At 37.5% G+C, this 19,358-nt stretch overlaps 1 protein-coding gene across 2 annotated transcripts in view; it reads left to right on the forward strand.

The window, feature by feature from the left end:
• The first annotated feature begins 202 nt into the window (after positions 1-202).
• The window catches only part of zdhhc20a (zinc finger DHHC-type palmitoyltransferase 20a), a 30,695-nt gene continuing 11,539 nt past the window's right edge, over positions 203-19,358 (forward strand). The window contains exons 1-7 of one of the 2 annotated variants that reach the window (XM_067432745.1): positions 203-350; positions 1,529-1,555; positions 1,786-1,880; positions 9,015-9,135; positions 17,581-17,650; positions 17,730-17,762; positions 17,887-18,007. In XM_067432745.1, the coding sequence (XP_067288846.1) occupies positions 233-350; positions 1,529-1,555; positions 1,786-1,880; positions 9,015-9,135; positions 17,581-17,650; positions 17,730-17,762; positions 17,887-18,007 (585 nt within the window). In that variant the 5' untranslated portion in view covers positions 203-232. The remainder of the gene's footprint in view (positions 351-1,528; positions 1,556-1,785; positions 1,881-9,014; positions 9,136-17,580; positions 17,651-17,729; positions 17,763-17,886; positions 18,008-19,358) is intronic. The other variant, XM_067432746.1, reaches the window with a different exon arrangement.

Genomic DNA, 19,358 nt, shown 5'->3' on the forward strand with positions numbered 1-19,358 from the left:
TTATTAATATTTATGTTATTATTATTATTATTATTATTATTATTATTATTATTATTATTATTATTATTATTATTATTATTATTATTAAAATACTTGTTGATTAACTGGACGATAACGGGGATTAATGTGCTGCTGTCTGTGTAAAAGCAGCTTTGTTTTTCTCCGAGCGTAGCGGTCGGACGAGCCTCGTGCCGTGACGTCACAGGCACCCTTTCCGAGAGTCGGATTAAAGATGGCGCCCTTTCAAGCGGTAAGATGCTGTCAACGGGGCTTATCCTGGATACCTGTGATTTTTATCAATCTGGTCGTGTGTTGGTCCTACTACGCTTACGTGGTGGAGCTCTGTATATGTAAGTGTCGACCCAAGTAGACTTGGTTGAATGTAGCACAGTAGATAAAAGTTGATGGTTAGTTGTTGCAGTGGTGGTCAGGGCAGGAAGTGACAGTAACAGACTGGTACCATATATGTATCGAAATTCAGCTCGTTTTCTCTGCATATTATTTATTTATGTGCATAATTGACGTCAAAAGACATGAATATGTTTATAAACTTTCTGGTTTAATTTAATTTATTGTTCAGTGTTACTTAAGCTCGAGCGAGCTGTTAAAATGATTGAGAGGGCTTGAATCTTGAAGAATAACGTAAGATTTTAATTCCTTACAGTTTTTCAGATATAAAGGGTAAAACACTGAACACAGTCTTACTGTTAAAGTATTTAACTACAGCTGTTAACCACTTCACAGTGATCTCTGCACTCACTGTAGTTACACCCAGTTATTACTTCCCCATCAGATTCTAAAAATACTCACTTCATTGTGTGTTCCGGTCCATTTATTACCGTAGTAAAGTGCAGTGATATTGCAAGCCCTTCCTCATTGATTCCCCTCTCTTTTTTGCTATAAAGATTTGTAGTCTTTTAGAAATCTGACGGCATAACTGATGGAGAGCTGCAAGTAAAATCTCAAATTAAGTTTTTCTCTTTTGTTGCGTTTCAATTTTATTTAACAAATGTAGGACGGATTGTGACACCAGTGACAAATTTACATTAAAATATCAATTGACATTAATGTGATTCACATTAAATCCTAGATTAATAAAATAAATAACAACATATAATGTAACACCAGTGATTTGAAAAACATACAATATGTTGTACCCAGTACTTTATTAAAATAAATCACAATAAAAATAAAATCAATAAATAAATATATTTTTAACAAAAATACATATTTAATTCATAAAATATTAACTGTTGTCGAGATTTCATTACAACATGCCAGTCACTCGTTGAGTCATCATGACAACCTGGGTTCTCCATCCGTGATACAAGGCTCTCTCTGACAGCACTGCCAGATGGCAGTACCAGTCGCCTGGTGCTCTGGTCTTACTGGGCTGATCTGGAGGGAACTGGACGGTCAGGAGCTGAGAGAGAATTAGCAGTATCCCAGCACTCAGCAGATGGCTTTGTGAATCAGGCCAGATGTTCTTGTTGGGATTGCTGATTGAAATTTGCTTCTTTCTCTGCAGACACAATCGCTAACACGGAGGAGCAAGGTAAGAGGAACGCCAGGGAAACCAAGTGCACAATATTGCAATAGCAGTTAACAAATTCTTTTGTTGGCTAATCTGGCCTCCTACTGTTATTAGTCAAATGTTTTGTCACACCAGAATGAACAAAACATCCCATTTCTGTTATGAAGTAACAGGTTTTTTTGTTTGTTACAAAGTTAGTATGGGTTATCATTTGTTTTTCTAAAATCCCCCTTATTCTTTTTTTCTTGCAGTTTTTTATCTGATAGTGTTTCACCTCTGTTTCTTCATGTTCATATGGTCCTACTGGAAGACCATCACTTCCAAGCCAGCCAAACCCTCAAAAGAGGTACTGTATCTCTCTCTTTGTCTCTCTGTTCTTGTTTCTTTATTTTCTAGTTTTGCCTCAGGGACCAGATCTTGCTTTAGAGATCAAGTGGTGGCCCAACAGGATACAGTGTTTCCCACACATAGACTAATTTGTGGGAAAACAAAATCAACACCGGCCGCCACATATTGCTTCGTCATTCATAAATTTTTACGCTATTTAAAAGACGCACGCATATTCGTTCAGCTGCATTTCCTTAGCTCTCCCTCCGTCTCTCTCTTTCACACGCACACGCACACGCACACACGTTGCATTCGACCGTAAGTCTTGAACAAGTTTTGTTGCATTTTGGCGCATTAAGTGTGGCATAACAGTTAAAACCAGAGCAGTTGAATAACAGTTGCGACACGCAGTCATCACGTGGCAGCGCGTGGTCATTTTAAACATTATGTTTAATGGCGCTCTCAGTTCTAAACAAACCAGTTTAGAAACCAGTTTTTTTGCGCGTGGTCAGTTCGAAACAAACCAGTGCTGTGTCGATCATTACATTTGAATAGACCAGTGTTTCCCAACCGGAATGCCAGGATCAGGGGTGCCTTGTAAAAGGTACTGGGACGCACTTGCACCGCGGTTCATCTCAGATCTGATGACGCATCTTTAATATGGGTTGTATGCTTTATATATGTTTCTGTCGATGAATACACGTGCTGGCTCCTCAGTTATACACTTAAACAACAGCGATAATAAAAAAAAAAAGTAGGCAAAACGGTCTCTCTTTGTTGTAAACTTTGTTCAAAGCATGCGAGTGCTGCCGTATGTCCGAATATGACCAGTCGTTTTCACTGTCATCACGCGTATAGAGACAGAAGACGCAAATGAGAACTCGTCCCAAAGCACGCACCTTTCTCACAGCGCGCAAATATTGAGTTCTCTTTCAAATCTTGTGCTTGAACGGACAAACTCACACAAAAAGTATGTCAACATGTCCATCTTGATGAGTATCCATGCAGACATAGTCTGTATATGCCTTAAGAGAACTTTATATATTCGAGAAAGATGACGACTATACTTATAGGTCTTAAAGAGGCAGTAGCCTTTACTGCTCTGTTTAATGTCAAACAAAAGATAAAGACATCACTCACTGCCCTTGATTGAATAGCTTTTGTAAGTTTAATAAGGATTCATTTTTAATTTAAACTGTTAAATATGCAGTTATTTTACATTTGATTACTTTATTCCATTTCTCTACCTAAAAACTAATGTTAGACCTACCTGAAAAACCTTTTATTAGTATCTTTGCTCAGTAGTATTTATTAGGGGTGTAACGATACACTCGTGTCACGATTTGATATACCTCGATTTTTATTTTATTTTATTTATTTATTTATTATTTGTGTATGATAATCAGGACCCACAAATATTCCCCCATTGCATTATCATACATTATGTTTAACATTATGTATAGTTGTTGTATGATTCTATGTAATAAGTTAATTAATGTAGTAGTGTCATAAAAAAAAAAATGTTTCCCTCACGCATTAATCACGCTTTCAATGCAGGCAGCATCTCTCTCCATGCTTGCTATGCCCTGCCTCTCCCGCTATTTATGCAGTAGCCTATGTAAGAATGAACCATCTTAAAATGCTTTGAATAATCATACTACTAAAACTAAATGTGATCTGGTGATTTAAATGATGTTTGCCCTTTCGATTTGAGGTGCGCCGATCCAGCAGCGCACACACACTTCAGATGATCAATGCAATCATCACAGTTCGCACGCAAGTTCAAACACAGTTCAAACTGTCAATGTTTAGCTCATCCAGGAATTGTAATTCTGCATTTAATCACTCTCGTGTTGTTTTCGTTCGTCACGCAATCATTTAAACGTCCGTATTTACTACAGTATGTGCGTCGTGTTAAATATATTCATAAATATACGCCATTATGTCTCTTCAGAAGACTTGAAGACTTCAGAAGATTTGGATTATAACTCGATTAGTTATTTTTACCATGCCTTTTTGGCATTTTTCCATCTTTTAAGTTTAAGACGACTGGACTTTAAAAATGGAGGAATAGAAATCCCCCAGGTTTCATAAAGAATATCTTCATTTGTGTTTGGAAATTAAACGTAAAAGGACATGAAGGTGAGTAGTTACAAATGACCGAATTTACATTTGTGGTAGCCTACATTTGTTTATTTGTTTTTGGGTGAATTAGACCTTATACATAGGCCTATTACAACAAGTTGAGCCTTGGATAAAACAACTATATATCGTGAATCATATCATTTCCATCAACGATACATATCGTCACATTTTCATATCACTATATATGATTACACCCCTCGTATTTATTTGTGCTGCTGATTGTATTTAAGTTATTTTTTCTTATTTTCTTTATTTTTATTTGACAGTAGCCCTTTTTTTCCTGAACAAAGCAAATGCAGAACTGTACTTAAACTGTGAACCTAATACCTTGATACAATCTGACCCGTGAGCAATCTGTACTGTTACACCCCTAGCGTAACTTAGGCGAGGGGGTGCCACAAAATTTAGAACATTTTCAAAGGGTGCCATGACTAAAAAAACGTTGGGAAACTCTGGAATAGACAGCTTCACTATACAGGTATTCGCAGCAATTTTTGGTAAACAGTACAGCATAGTGTGCATTTATTATTACATCAACCACATTTACAGTGTCATTTTAAAATGGAGAGTGATGGTGATGCAACATTGAAATGTTATGCTCTTCTTGCATTTAGCTCTGAGATATTCCTTACTATCATAGTCAAATGTTAGCCTGGATGGATTTTTTTACAACACTGGCAAAGATTGTGTATTCCAGCATGCGTGCAGACAGGGTTGCCAAGTTTTTACAACAAAACCCGCCAACAACTAAGCCCTAAACAATAGCTTCTCAGGGGGTTCTCCGGGAAAAAAATGGCGTTTGGGGGGTAAAATGTGTGTTATTTTGGCTATGGAAAACGCCACAGTTACTACCACTTCCAGCGCCCTGCCGGAGTCCCTCGGACCCTGTCTCAGCGGGCGGGGAATTTCCTGCAGGGAGAGTCACACTGCCATCCCACAAGACCCAAACAGTGGACTATTGGATAACGCTGGGAAAACGTGCCCCTGGAGGTCGCTGCGGAAGCCACACTACCCCGAAATGGGATACCATGTGAAAATTACACGTATGGACTGGCCGTAGGCAGTGCTACATACGGGAGTCCCTGGGGTGGCCCCGGCCCCTTTTTTGGCGGGGGGCAGTCATCGCACTGAGAGGGAAAGACACCGGCTCGCCGTAGGGAGCCGTACCGTGGAGAATACACATATGGGACCGCCGTGGGGGTCACTATATATAGAACCCAGCCTAACACAAGTTCCACAATGCATACGAGTGTTAGACCTGGCGGCAGACGCTCCGCCACGTCTGACTGCCCCGGGTTGCGGAGCACTCGACAGGGTTCGCCAACTGGGGAACTCGACTGGAGCATGTAACCGCACGTATCTGTTCCATGGGGAAGGGAGTGGCACAGCAAGCCGACACTAGAACGGGCACTCCGGTGCTACCGACTATGAGAAGTGAGTACACAGGAAGATACCTCTTCTACACGTAGGCTATAAAATCTAGCGAACGTGTTGGGTGTCGCCCAGCCCGCAGCTCTACAAATATGTCAGCGAGGCGCCACGAGCCAGTGCCCAGGAAGAGGCTACACCCCTGGTGGAGTGGGCCCTAATCCCGAGCGGGGAGGGCACGTCTTGGGCTTCATACGCCAAGACAATGGCATCCACTATCCAGTGGGCCATCCTCTGCTTGGAGACAACCTTTCCCTTCTGCTGTCTTCCAAAACAGACGAAGGTCCTAAAGCTTTGCGTTCTCTCCACATAAGTCCGAAGAGCTCGGACAGGACAGAGAAAAGCCAGGGCTGGGTCTGCCTCCTCTGAATGCAGCGCTTGCTGGACGCGGGTGCCAGAGGGTGCCCCGTCTCTGAATCAGGAAGTCCTTCCTCAGAGGAATGGGCCACGGAGGTGCTGTCACAAGGAGCACTAGTTCCGGGAACCATGTCCTGTTGGGCCAGTATGGCGCCACCAACAGGACCTGCTCCTCGTCTTCCCTGACCTTGCACAGAGTCTTGTCTTGTGCCGTCTGGCCAACACGAGCAATTTCCCCCGTCACACACTTTCTCTCTCTCTCTCTTGCAGATAGAAGGCAGTCAGATGCTTCATCAACGCCGTTCGGCTCTGAAGTGCACGACAACAGTGCGTGGCGATCGCTTCCGCTTTATACCCGGGCAGCGGGGCGGGGTGCGATATGCAAAGCATGCACGCTAATGTTCATTGGCCCGTTTTCTATATCTCGAAGCTGATAGGGGCTCCCAGAAGTGATCCCAATTTGTCGGTACGACGTACGTCATAGTGACCGACTGAAAGGGAACTCCACATTTGAAATGCTTCAGTACGCGAGCATAAAGCACCTCTCACTAAAACCGCCATCCTTAAAAATATGTTGGTTTGCAGTAAAAGTAAAAAAAAAAAAAAAAAAGGGTCGGTAGGTAGGTCTGGTCTTAAATATAACATTTATATATTTTTTCAAGTTTCAATGTAAAAAAAAAAGTTACATTTTGGTGATGGTAATTATATCAATATGAATTTAAACAAATTAATTTAAACAAACATATTGTGACATCACTGACTGGGTCTTCAAACCGTGCTTTCGGGCGCATCATTGCAAACCTTATTTTGATTCATTCTACACATATAATCTGTGTTCACAACATAGTAGTTCACTTATAGTAGTTCACAACATAGTTCCCTTATAGTATGTAATATAGTATTATATTAATATAGTATTACATTAATATAGTATTTATATTACTATAAGGCCTGACTATGTCCAGTCATAGTTTTTATAAATCACCTATATATACACTGCTCAAAAAAATTAAAGGAACACTTTTCAATCAGAGAATAGCATCAAGTCAGTTAAATTCCCGGGATATTGATCTGGTCAGTTAAGTAGCAGAGGGGGTTGTTATTCAGTTTCATCTGCACTAGATTGGCAACAATGAGATGCCCCCAAAACAGGAATGGTTTTACAGCTGGAGGCCACTGACATTTTTTCCAAACTCATCTTTTCTGGCTGTTTTTCACCAATTTTGCCTTTTGCCAAGGGTCATTATCACTACTGGTACGCATGAGGCAGTACCTGGACTCTACAGTGATTGCACAGGCAGTCCAACGTTAACGTCCAACATAACGTTGGTTGTGTCTCCCAGCACAGTCTCAAGAGCATGGAGGAGATTCCAGGAGAAAGATGGTTACTCTAGGAGAGCTGGACAGGGCTGTAGAAGGTCCTTAGCCGATCAGCAGGATCGGTATCTGCTCATTTGTACAAGGAGGAACAGGATGAGTACTGCCAGAGCCCTACAAAAGGACCTGAAAATCTCTGACCAAATGATCAGAAACAGACTTCATGAGGGTGGCCTAAGGGGCAGATGTCCTCTAGTGGGCCATGTGCTCAATGCCCGGCACCATGGAGCTTGATTGGCATTTGCCATTGAACAACAGAATTGGCTGGTGCCCTGTGCTTTTCACAGATGAGAGCAGGTTCACCCTGAGCATGCGAGACAGTCGAGAAAGGGTCTGGAAGAAGCTGTGGAGTTATGCTTCTTGTAACATCGTTCAGCATGACTAGTTTGGTGGTAGGTCAGTGATGGTCAGTGAGGCATATCCATGGAGGGATGCACAGACCTCTACAGGCTAGACAATGACACCCTGACAGGCATTAGGTATTGGGATGAAATCCTTGGACCTGTTGTCAGACCCTATGCTGGTGCAGTGGGTCCTGGGTTCCTCTTGATGCACAACAATGCCCGGCCTCATGTGGCAAAAGTATGCAAGCAGTTCCTGGAGGATGAAGAAATTGATAACATTGACCATATATCCTCAGATCATAGTTTGTGTCAGGTAAGTACGCATGACCTTTTAAATGGGGTTCCCATACTTAATACGAGAGACCTCTCAACAGGGAACATACTCGGTTACTCATGTAAACTCGGTTCCCGCGAGAGGGAATGAGTATTGCGTAACGTGCCATGCTTGAGCTTCTCAGGGTATTGTTCAATCGATTTTTAACCTGAAATCCTATGGCTGAACATGGTCTTTTATAGCCTCAGTATGCTAATTTTAGCAACCTTTTTCTGTGGTATTATATAGCGACCCTTATTGGTTCGCTTTCTCAGCCAGAGAAAGCTGCCACAGCACAGCCAATCAGCGCATAGCTCGGTCTGCTGTATCTGTTGTGCAGCTGCACTGTGTTTTACATAGATACTTTATAGAATAAAGTTTTGCTTTATATTCTCGAGAAAAGGAGTTTTTCCCATATACGCAATACTCTTTCCCTCTCTCAGGGAACCGAGGTTAGGTGAGTTACATACATTTATACACGTTTTAGCACTGCCGAGGGAAGCGAGTCCGTGAATGTCACAGCTCTTAAACTTGCAGATTTATAGTGCATTTAATTCAATTGGAAATCAACAGTATTACAGTTGGACAATCTAAAACGATAATTGTGGATTAACAGCTGTCAACCATGTTGGTACGCAAATGAGTGGTAACCAAATGAGTGGTGCAATTTTTATTTTGGTTGCGCATACGCACCTGCGCATTATGTGCACCCCTGTTTATATATTTTATTTACTTGTGTACTTACATTGAGTACTTCCAGTTTTTTTCGAGTATGGGTTTGTGACATCATATGGGGCGGAATTTCCTTGTATAGGCTCTTCTCCCGGAAGAGCGCGCGTGACCAGAACGAGAGAGCCTTTAGAGCCAAGCCAAGCTCTGGTTGCTCTGTAGTTTTACTACCACAGAATGTAATGACAGAGAAGAGAAGAGGAAGAAAAGCAAAGAAAATTGTTTTTATTTTATTACTGCCTATGGGTGAGGCGTGCTTTAGCAGTAAGCACACATGCTCTAACTCACTGAGCTCATTTGGAACTCATTTGTCATGTATCTATCTTGTCAATAAAGATGGCAAAAATAATATAAAAAAATGTAGTAATATTAAAATGTTATTTTAAAGTGGTTTTGGTTGCATTTGCAGATTCATATTAGTTTATTTGTACTCAATCTTACATCTTGTTGTTTGTCTTAGTTTTGTCTCCCAAAGGCTGAAAAGGAGCTGTATGAGAAAGAGGAGAGGCCAGAGGCCCAACAGGAAATCCTGAAAAGAGTGGCCAGAGATTTACCTGTGTATACACGTACAGGATCTGGGGGTGAGCTTAAAAAAAAAGCAGTTTACGTTTCTCATACTTCTTCTTTAAGATATCTTTAGAGATGTATTATTTTAGCCCTTGTGCACTGTTCGATTTTTGTGTACACCCTTTATGGAGCGGGCAGGGCTGGGCTGGGGCTGGGCTATCCGGCCCATGAGTTCCCCGTGAATGTTTTTGCTGGGGTTGGTGCCTTAAATTGGAGTAAATAAATAAAACTAGGACAAATAATTATAGATATTATTGAATTTGCTGCAAATGCAGATAAACTTAATATTGCTTTTTTTGTCACACAGAAAACTTTTGTCAGACAGTAAAGCTCTTTCTCACTTCCATGAACACTTAATCTTACCATAAAATAAATAAATAATAATAATAATAATAAAATAAAAAAACTCTTCCTCCTCTATTTCTCTTTCTTCTTGCCTTTTTCTGGTTTTGCTACTCTATGTAGTATACAAATCTTGGTATTTAGGGCACTTTTTGCTTTTCTTTGCCTCTTCTTGACTGATCGCTTCCTGTACTCCTGATTTGTAAGTGGCTTTGGATAAAAGCATCTGCTAAATGCATAACTGTAAATGTAAAGCACTGATTATTTTGAGCTAAGATGCAGTAGACTAAATTTACTGCTTTTAAATGCTGTCATCATTTACTCACTCTTGTGTCATTCCAAACCTATATGACTTCCGTGAAACACAAAATATGTTTTGAAGAATTTTGGTAACCAAGCACTTTTGGTTTGGCTACCATTTGAATATTGTATGAACAAAAAAAACTCAAATTATTTTATTTTGTTACACAGAAATAAATTCATTTAGGTTTGGAATGACATCAGGGTGAAAAAAAACGGTCCTATATTTGGGTTGAACTACCCCTTTAAAAACTATAATTTTTCAAGAGTTAACACATAATTTAAGTAAGACACTGATATCTATCTTTTATGAGGCTATCATTGAAATATAGATCTAATTAAATTTAATTAAATTGTTAAAAAGTTCATAAAAATCTGAGAGGAAAAAAAGCTTTGTCCTTAATTCATGGAATCCAGGTTTTAAAGCTGTTTTAGACTGTGTTTTAGACTGTAGTTTAACTGTAGGCAAGTTTCATTTAAATGTAAGTTCATGTAGTCACATGGTAAAAAACATAGACTGTAAAAACCATGCTCCTCATTATATGGTTATATGGTTTCTAAATATATAAAATATATATAAAAAACTATTATATTTGTGATTAAAAAAATTGTAAACACCTTTAGAAAATACGAAAACAGCCTCTATAAAAAGGGGTTTATATCCTGTAATATTAATTTAAGTAATAATAGCAACAATTTTAATAAATGTTTCTTCCAAAACACCATATTTATTCGCTGTTAGTAGCTGCAAGGTAAATTGTGGTTGTGCTAAAGTGAAACGTTTGTGTGTAGTGCCGTTTTCCATTTTACCTCGTCATGAATACATACTTGCGGCTGTTTACTTTTACTGTGCTGATTCAACACAGAACCTGAAATGTTCCCATATCAATCAATTGTATAAAACAAAATTCGAAGTCAAAGTGCCATTCGTACGTTCGTCAGCGGCTGCGCTGTGCGGATATTCGCCTTTTGCAGTTCCATGCGCTCAAATAATAAATAATTAATAAATAAATAAATAGAAAAAAGCGCCTAATATGGAGGGGAGGTCTCTCTCACTTTGGCCTGTCAATTCATAAGACAAACCAATAAGCCACTGTCGCTGCATGACACGTCAGTGGCAAAAAAAACTATCGGCCCGAAAGTACGTCGGCCCACCAGAAAGATGCCCGGTATGCCAGATTACCAGTCCAGCCGTGGGAGCGGGTCAAATTGACCAATACAATTCAATACAATTCCTCAAAAATCACACTATAAAAAACAACAAATATTTATGTACAAACTGTAAACTTTTATTATCAACATTTGTCAAATATTCCAAAAAATATATATCTGAAGATATGATTTAATGAAAATTTTACAAAATAAATAGATTTATTTATTTATTTATGAAGCGATTCGAATTCAAAATTTGGGCAGCCATTCACTGCCAATATTTATATATATATATATATATATATATATATATATATATATATATATATATATATATATATATATATACAATATAATATATACACTTGATTTTAAAAGATTTTTGACATTAAAGAAAGATGTGATGAAAGATGAAAGCTTCCACTTGCATACTTGATCCCCTGCCGTTTCATTTATTTAAATCTTGTCTCGGATATTTATGCTCTGCTGTTCTCACCATAATAAATGACTCATCTACTGGTGTGGTGCCATCAGCACTTAAACATGCTGCAGTCACCCCTGTGTTAAAAAAGCAAAACAGTGATTTATATCATTTTAACTTTCGTCCAATTTCACGAATTTTATGTCACAAATTTTATGTCAAAATTTTTAGAGCGAGTTGCTACATTTCAATTACAACTCAGCAGAAGAGCCTCAGGCGTGGTCAGTGATTAACAATTTGTTCCAGCCCTTTCAATCTGGGTTTAATAAAATGCATAACACTGAAATGTCCTTGGTTAAAATCGTTAACGACCTGTTACTAGCTTCCAATTTTGGCTCTTTCTCGATCCTTATTTTATTAGATCTCAGTTCCACTTTTGACACCGTTGGCCATAATGCTTTTGCTTAATCTTTGGCTCTTTAGCATTCATTTATACCCTCTTGGTCAGCTTTTAAGATCTCTTGACCTCAGCATAACAATTGATTATTTCTATGCTTATGACACGCAGATTTACATACATTATAGAAATTTCTCATCTTTCCAATTGCTTCTCTGAGATCACCGTAATTCCTCAAATAAAAGCCTGTAATCAATTAAACGCTGGGCCTCTGATAGTGGACGGGGGCGTGGTCAGCATGAACAAATAAAGGGCAATCTCAAATTAAGGCTGGGGGAAATGTGTGGATAATCTCCTAAATGCTTTCATTTAATGTGCATTCAAGTTCATCGTAATGTTCAGTAGGGTTGTGTAGTGATGGCTGGACCATGTGACCATCCTGATGCCACGTGCCCCGTGTCTTGTGAGTGCCGCACACACACATCCTATAGTAGTTTCTTCTATAGTTAACCTAAAAAAATTGCAGGGATTGCTCTGTAAATTAAATTGAGAATACAACTGATGCATTTATGCCATTTTAAATAGGCTAATGTAGTCTATGAGAGATGCAACGTCTGTGAAAATACCGTGTCAAATAGGCCTATTGATTTTCACCTCTCGTCTTTTGTATATGTCTTACTCTGAAATTAACTTAAAATATTTTATTTTGTACAAGAAAACAGCATAGGCTTCAAAATAAACTGTTGTTGAAATATTGTAAAGTGATCATATGAACTAGACTACACAAAAGAAATCTCAGAAAAAAGTGCGTGCAACTATTTGTAAATGCGGATGAGTTATTAGTTGGGTCAGAAAAATAACGAAATTATAGTTTTTAAGTATAAAAAAATTATGTAAAGCGACATGGGCACAAAATAAAAAGTGCTTTAAAGTGTACAACTCTTCTTAAGTGGAAAGGAAGCTTTTTTTCCCCTCACATGCAACGATATATAGAAATGCGCTGGGTCATTATTTGGGTTAGAAAATAAAAAAATTATAGTTTTTTTTTTAAGTAGAAAATAATATTTATGCTTAAAAGTACACAACACAAAGGAAAGAAGCTTTTTTCTTCACGTGCAACCTATTTAGAAAGCACTGAGTCATTAGTTGGGTTAGTAAAATAATTAAATTATAGTTTAAGTATAAAAAATATTTATGTAAAGAGATATATTAAAATAAAAAGTACACAACTCTTAAGTAGAAGGAAGCTTTTTTCCCTCACGTGCAACCAATAAAGAAAGCACTTAGTCGGGTTAGTAGGCTAAAATAACTGAACGTACTACCTATAGGCTAAAAAAAATAATCGTGGAATAAACATTTGACATTTTTCAAACTGACTCAATGGTGGTTACCGATTGGCTTCAGTAATTCTGATAGAAATTGCTTTGTCCCCTTTCTGGCTGTTGTTGTAAATGGTGATATTTTTTTGCAAATGTTTCTTAAAAAAATCTATGATATCTGTCCACTGGAACACTATCGCTTTTATTCACTATTAATTTAAAAGAGTTTATTAAAAGCAATTATTTTTCAAACAGATGGCATTTATTATACAGGCCTGTCCCTAATAAAAGCCTGCTTCAAATAAAAGCCTGTTCCCTTCGGCAGTTTGTAACAGATCCACTGGAGAGGGGAGGTTGAGAACCCAAGTGCAGTTTCTTTATTTGAACTTAAATCCAAACATAAACGTAAATCAAAACCTTAACAATAAAACAAAGACTTTGCAAAACCACTTGACTAAACTTGACTGGACTTGACATGAACAGACCTCACCAATAGTCGATTTACATAAGACAATAACTGACCAAGACTATAACAAACATGAGGGCTTAAAAAAATACAAGATAAGGGACACCTGTGAACAATGATTAACCCATAAATCAATGAAAACATGACACAGGAACACGAGGCAGAAACACATGAGGGCGTAGAGTCACATGACCAGGGAAAACATGACAAAACCAGGAAGTGCATGACAAAACCTGACAGTAGCTGTGTCTCATTTCGAAAGGCTGCGTCCTCTGGAGGTCGCAATGTGAAGGGTGCATACGTCATAAGGCCGTCTCATTTAAAAAAAGTGAGTAGGACACTCCAAATGCAGCCTTCGAATGCGCCCTTCTTTGACAGGATTTCGGAGTGTACATCTGGTGTATCCTTCACGGCTGGATATACAACAACTCATTTTTTTTATATTATATGAAAATACGGCACCACCGTGCAAGTGTAGGTGCGGTGTTTGAATGCAAGTAGTTTAAGCTTGTTTTTGTTTTTTAAGCTCTATTACCTCAAACAGATAAACAGATTGTGGTAAACAGGATTACAAATGTTTAGTGCATTTTAAACGTTTAGAACAGTACATTGCTGTCAAGACAAGAAACATTTCATAGTCATTTTTAAGTTATAAATCATTTTCATTCATAACTGGCGTGAGAGTGCAACGAGGCCTTCCTGCCTGTGTGTCCCTCAAAAGACCTTCACTTAACTGCCCTTCATTGGTCCTTAGTGGACACTTTTGTCCACGGGGGTCTGAGGTGTGACCTCAAAAAAGGTTTTTAAATAAATGTTATGTCAATATCTTCAATAATATAAAAACTATCCATTGATGCAGTTTTTTTTTTTTTTTTTTTTTGGAATTTTTGAATTTATTTACCACTAAAAGTACCATTTTTATGTAAAACATATCTATTTTATATATTTATTTTTATATATTTATTAGTAACTTAATTTTAGTGAAACAAACAATTCCAGTATGTTCAGAGAGCCAAACCCTAAAAATGTGATGACTTTGGTGACATCTGGTGACCTATGTTGGTATAAAATTAATAATTTTCAGTAGCCACTAGATGGCAATAATAGTACCCAATGGCTGCAATATGCATAGCTGCATGAAGGCTGAACTCTATAAACCAATGTTTTAACGAATTTAACCTCTTAAATTTTACATTTTATCACAAGTTAAAATTGTAAATTAAAAAAAAAAAAATTGTTGTTTTAGACTATAAAAATATGCCAAAACATGCTTAGAAAAATCTAACCATGCAATAAGAAAATGACAAAGTAGGAGATCATGTACCATTTTTTTTTTTTTAAACAAAATCATTAAATTTAAATAACTCAAAAAGGTTAATGGAACAAACAGGTAAGAATAACAATGAACCTAACAATAGCAACAACAACAACAACAACAACAACAAAAAGTGTTAACTTTCTGCTTAGTGTAAACAGGTTAGCAGAAAGGTTGAACAAATTTAGGTTGCATGCTTACATGCACTTGTGGCAGCAGGTTACTGTGTGTCTGTCATTGGCTCATTCAATTCTTTGTTTTTGTATGTGTCAGTGACAGTGAATTAAAAAAAAAAACGCATTGTTATAGGCTCATTAAATGCTTTGTTTGTGTGTGTGTGTGTGTTTGTGTGTGTGTGTGTGTGTGTGTGTGTGTGTGTGCATGCATGTGTGAGTGTTTGCCACATTCAGAATGTTGTACAGACTCACACCTTCATTTCTGTGTATGTATGATCATCATTGTGTTGGATTTTTTTTTTTTTTTTTTGGACAAATAAAAATGAAAAAGCTCTGAAATCTATTAAATTCCCATTGATTCCTATGGGTGGACATTTTTGTCCACGAAGGCCCAATTAAGGAGTTTTTTTTTTTTCAACCACTTAACATCGTAAAATCAAGTCAATGTATTTTTTTTTATGTTCAGGTGACAAACTTAGAAAAAGTAGCCATGTCTTGTACCACTCAGATTAAGGGAAGTATTTTTAAAGATAAATAAAAAAATGCTTTTGGACAGTTTTGTGCCTAAGGTCCGTAGAGGGTTAATTCTGATTGAGGACACTCCGTATACTGCATCCTACACAGGATGTGTCCTCCGGAGGACGCAGCCTTCAAAATTTAACGAAACGAGACAGCTATTGAACATGAAAACATGAAACCAACACCAAAACACCATGTGACACAGTCAGGTAAATAAAGGCCCCCGTCTTTATTTGAGGAATTACAGTAAGATGTGGATGTCTAACAGTTTTCTTTGGCTAAACAGTTCCAAAAATGAAGTTATGCTCCTTGGCTCTCCCCATCAGCTGCGTAATACTGCATCTATAGATCTCTCGGTTGATGATGTAGCCTTGGAGTTACAATGTAAATTTAAAAATCTTCAATGACACTGTCATTTGAGCCCTTTATGCAGAATACTGTTAAGGCCTCCTTTTTTCATCCTAGAAACATTGCATATATTCAACCTATGCTGTCCTATTCTGTACCTGAAAGATTTATTATTTTTTTTGTTTTTTCACGAATTGACTATTGTAATTCTCTCCTCGCTGGAATATCTAAATCTTCTATTATCAGATTACAACATCTACAAAACTCTGCAGCTAGAATCCTAACTGGGGCCAGGGTTGGTAACCATTATAACTCCTATTTTGGAGATGTTATATTGGCTTGTTGTCAGGTCATGTAGATTTAAAAATTTTAATGCTAACATATAAGGCTTTACGTGCTTTAGCTGTCTATTAGTTGTTCCTAAAACACGGCTTCATTCCAGGGGTGACAGGGCCTTCTCAGCATATGCTCCAAAACTGTGGAATTTCCTCCCAGCAAACATAAGGGAAGCAAAATCATTGGATATCTTTAAAACTAGTCTTAAAACATTTTGTATTATTATTAATATAACTCAGATTGTATTCATCTGAAAGACCACCTAGGGTGGATTGAGGGTAAGTATATTAAGGGATAATTTTCATTTTTGGGTAAACTATCCAAAAAAAGTCACTGTTTAGATTTAAATTGGCAAATGCTCAATATTATATAATTTGATCATTAGTGATTGATAATAACAATTGATTATTATGTTTCTAGCATGTTATATGTTTAGCAACATTTCTTGTAACCCTTATTGATGGGAGTGTGGAGCAATGTAGGAAGACGCATCATGGCCAAATTCCAGGATGACAATGCTCAAATTGTGAAAGAATGGTTAGGAGGGAGCTTGAAGAATTTTTTTCACACATGAATCGGCACCTCTTGAGTCTAGACCTATAATTCATTGAAAGTATTTGGGATGTGCTTGAATAGACTTAGAGTATTTGACTCATGCATTTTCAATACAAAATCTTGACCAAAAATGTATACAACTCTTGATGGAAATAACTGTGCAACATATGCTCATGCTGCTAAAAAACACTAATGCTTTAAAGTGGTTTGATTAAAACTACTTTAAAACTAATATTGTGAAATATTAAAATTTAAAACACCTGCTTTCTATTTTTAATACATTTTAAAATTTTATTATCAGCTGAATTATCAATATTTTGGTGCTCAAACATTTCTTATTATCAATGTAATTATTTAATATTACCTAAAGCTGCAGTCCGTAACTTTTTGCACTCTAGTGGTTAATAAACAGAACTGCATGCGTCTTGCGGAAGAACATTGCAGTCGGAGCTACTTCTCTCTGTTTATATCTATGGCGGATCACGCAGGGACTGTGCTACTCCGCAGCGGTACCTACCAGTCTGGCCTAAAATAGTACCAATATAAATACTTATTATAAGTGTACCATAATGATTCAGGGTAAGACAAAGACATGGTTTGGAAAATGGATTCATGTACATTCTTATTATATAATTTTTGTAAATCTTGAACACAAAAAAAGTTACGGACAGCAGCTTTAATATAATAGTACTTATTTCAGTAAGTACAATTTAACTACGTCTTCTTTAAAATAAAGTGTAACCCAAAAAACTCAAACTTTTGGTTGGGTATCCAAAATTGATTCTGAATTATGTGTCCTCTGGGTCTCCTCAGCTATCCGTTATTGTGATCGCTGTCAGCTGATCAAACCAGACAGATGTCATCACTGCTCTACCTGCGACAAGTGAGTCCACTCAAAAACATAGTTATCTTGTTTGTCTTGGATTTGCACATTTTATTTTGATCCTTTTTGTTTTTCCCAGATGTGTGCTGAAAATGGATCACCACTGTCCATGGTACGTGCATCTTGAGTTGCGATCAGTTTATTACCTGAAGTTATGTTGTCACATAAGCCGTCACCTTTGTGCTTGAGCTACTATGTAGAGAGTCATAATCATGACTCTTTGCTGTGTCTTTCAGGGTTAATAACTGTATTGGATTTTCCAACTACAAGTTCTTTGTGCTGTTCCTGGCATACTCAATGCTGTACTGCGTCTACATTGCCGCCACAGTTTTGCAGTACTTTATCAAGTTCTGGACAGTAAGTCCACACAATCATCTGATTCCTCTCATTTCTCACACTTCTTGCTTCTCTCACCTTGTGCTATTTGGAAGCGCCAACTTTAGCTCGCGTTTCCATCTATCTGTTTTTTCTCGTGAAAATGAATTGCAGATAATCGAAATAATGATGATAATGTACAGGTGGTAATATAACAAAGATAAACAAGCAAATCGCCTTCATCCATCGTTGTGGATTATTCTGTTATTTATTTTAGATTTATTGACCTTATTATATCCTGCTTAATTTCATAGCTACATGCTAATAAATAAATATTATTATTATTATTATTATTATTATGTATTATATTGATTTGAATGTACACTATTGATTTGAGTTTAAGGGTGTGTTCACACTTGTTGTTTGGTTTGCTTAGTTCATTTTGGTTCAGTATCCGCTTAGTGTTCAAATTGGCATTTTAATACCAAACCTAAAGGCATAGGGATATGTTCACAACCAGCTTTTATTACGTATATTTCACGAAGGAACTTACCAAACATCCAAAACAAAACTGTGTGCTGGGCATGATAAATGCTTTCATTGTATGTGCGTAGCCTACATGGTATTTTGACCAGCTGAGAATTCGTGAAGAGCTTATAAAATATGTAAACAATGGCAGGAATCCCTCTGTCACAAGAAAGATCTGCTGCGGGAGGTTAGGTTCTGATGCCTTTACCAAGCTGTGATGGGGAACATTGTGACTTTGACAATAAACAACAGGTATGCTTCAGCATTATGACATTTTTAGGGTTGCATCTTGTGACACCATGTCCCGTTTTTGATTAATTTACATGTCTTTGGTCCATGTTCTGTTCATATTTAATTTAAATGGCTCCAGAATTAGCTTAGAAGTGGGCACCAGATGGTGCACCAGGGTTCAGATGGCAGAGTTCCAATGTGAATGTGAATAAATTATAAAGGTACACTGTAACTTTTGGCGGTTAAAAAACAAAACTGCATGCATTTTGTGGAACAACATTGTTTTGGTTGTGACCAAAATATGGCGAGAGAGTGAGAGAGATTATCCTATAAGTTTTAAGTTATTTCACTATATTGTTTTTATAGTGTTTTTTAATTAAATAAATGCAGTCTTGCTGAGCATACGACTTCTTTTAAAAACAAAAAAAATCTTACAAAACCCAAACTTTTGAATAGCAGTGTATAATGTGTGTTAATTTATATGCCCTAGTAATATTTATACTATATTGCCAAAAGTGTTGGGACACCACTCCAAATCATTGAATTCAGGTGTTCCAATCACTTCCATGGCCACAGGTGTATAAAATCAAGTACATAGGCACGCATGCTTCTAAAAGCATTTGTAAAATAATGG

Source organism: Pseudorasbora parva, chromosome 23 (genome assembly GCF_024679245.1).
Source record: "Pseudorasbora parva isolate DD20220531a chromosome 23, ASM2467924v1, whole genome shotgun sequence".
Taxonomy (NCBI): Eukaryota; Metazoa; Chordata; class Actinopteri; order Cypriniformes; family Gobionidae; genus Pseudorasbora; species Pseudorasbora parva.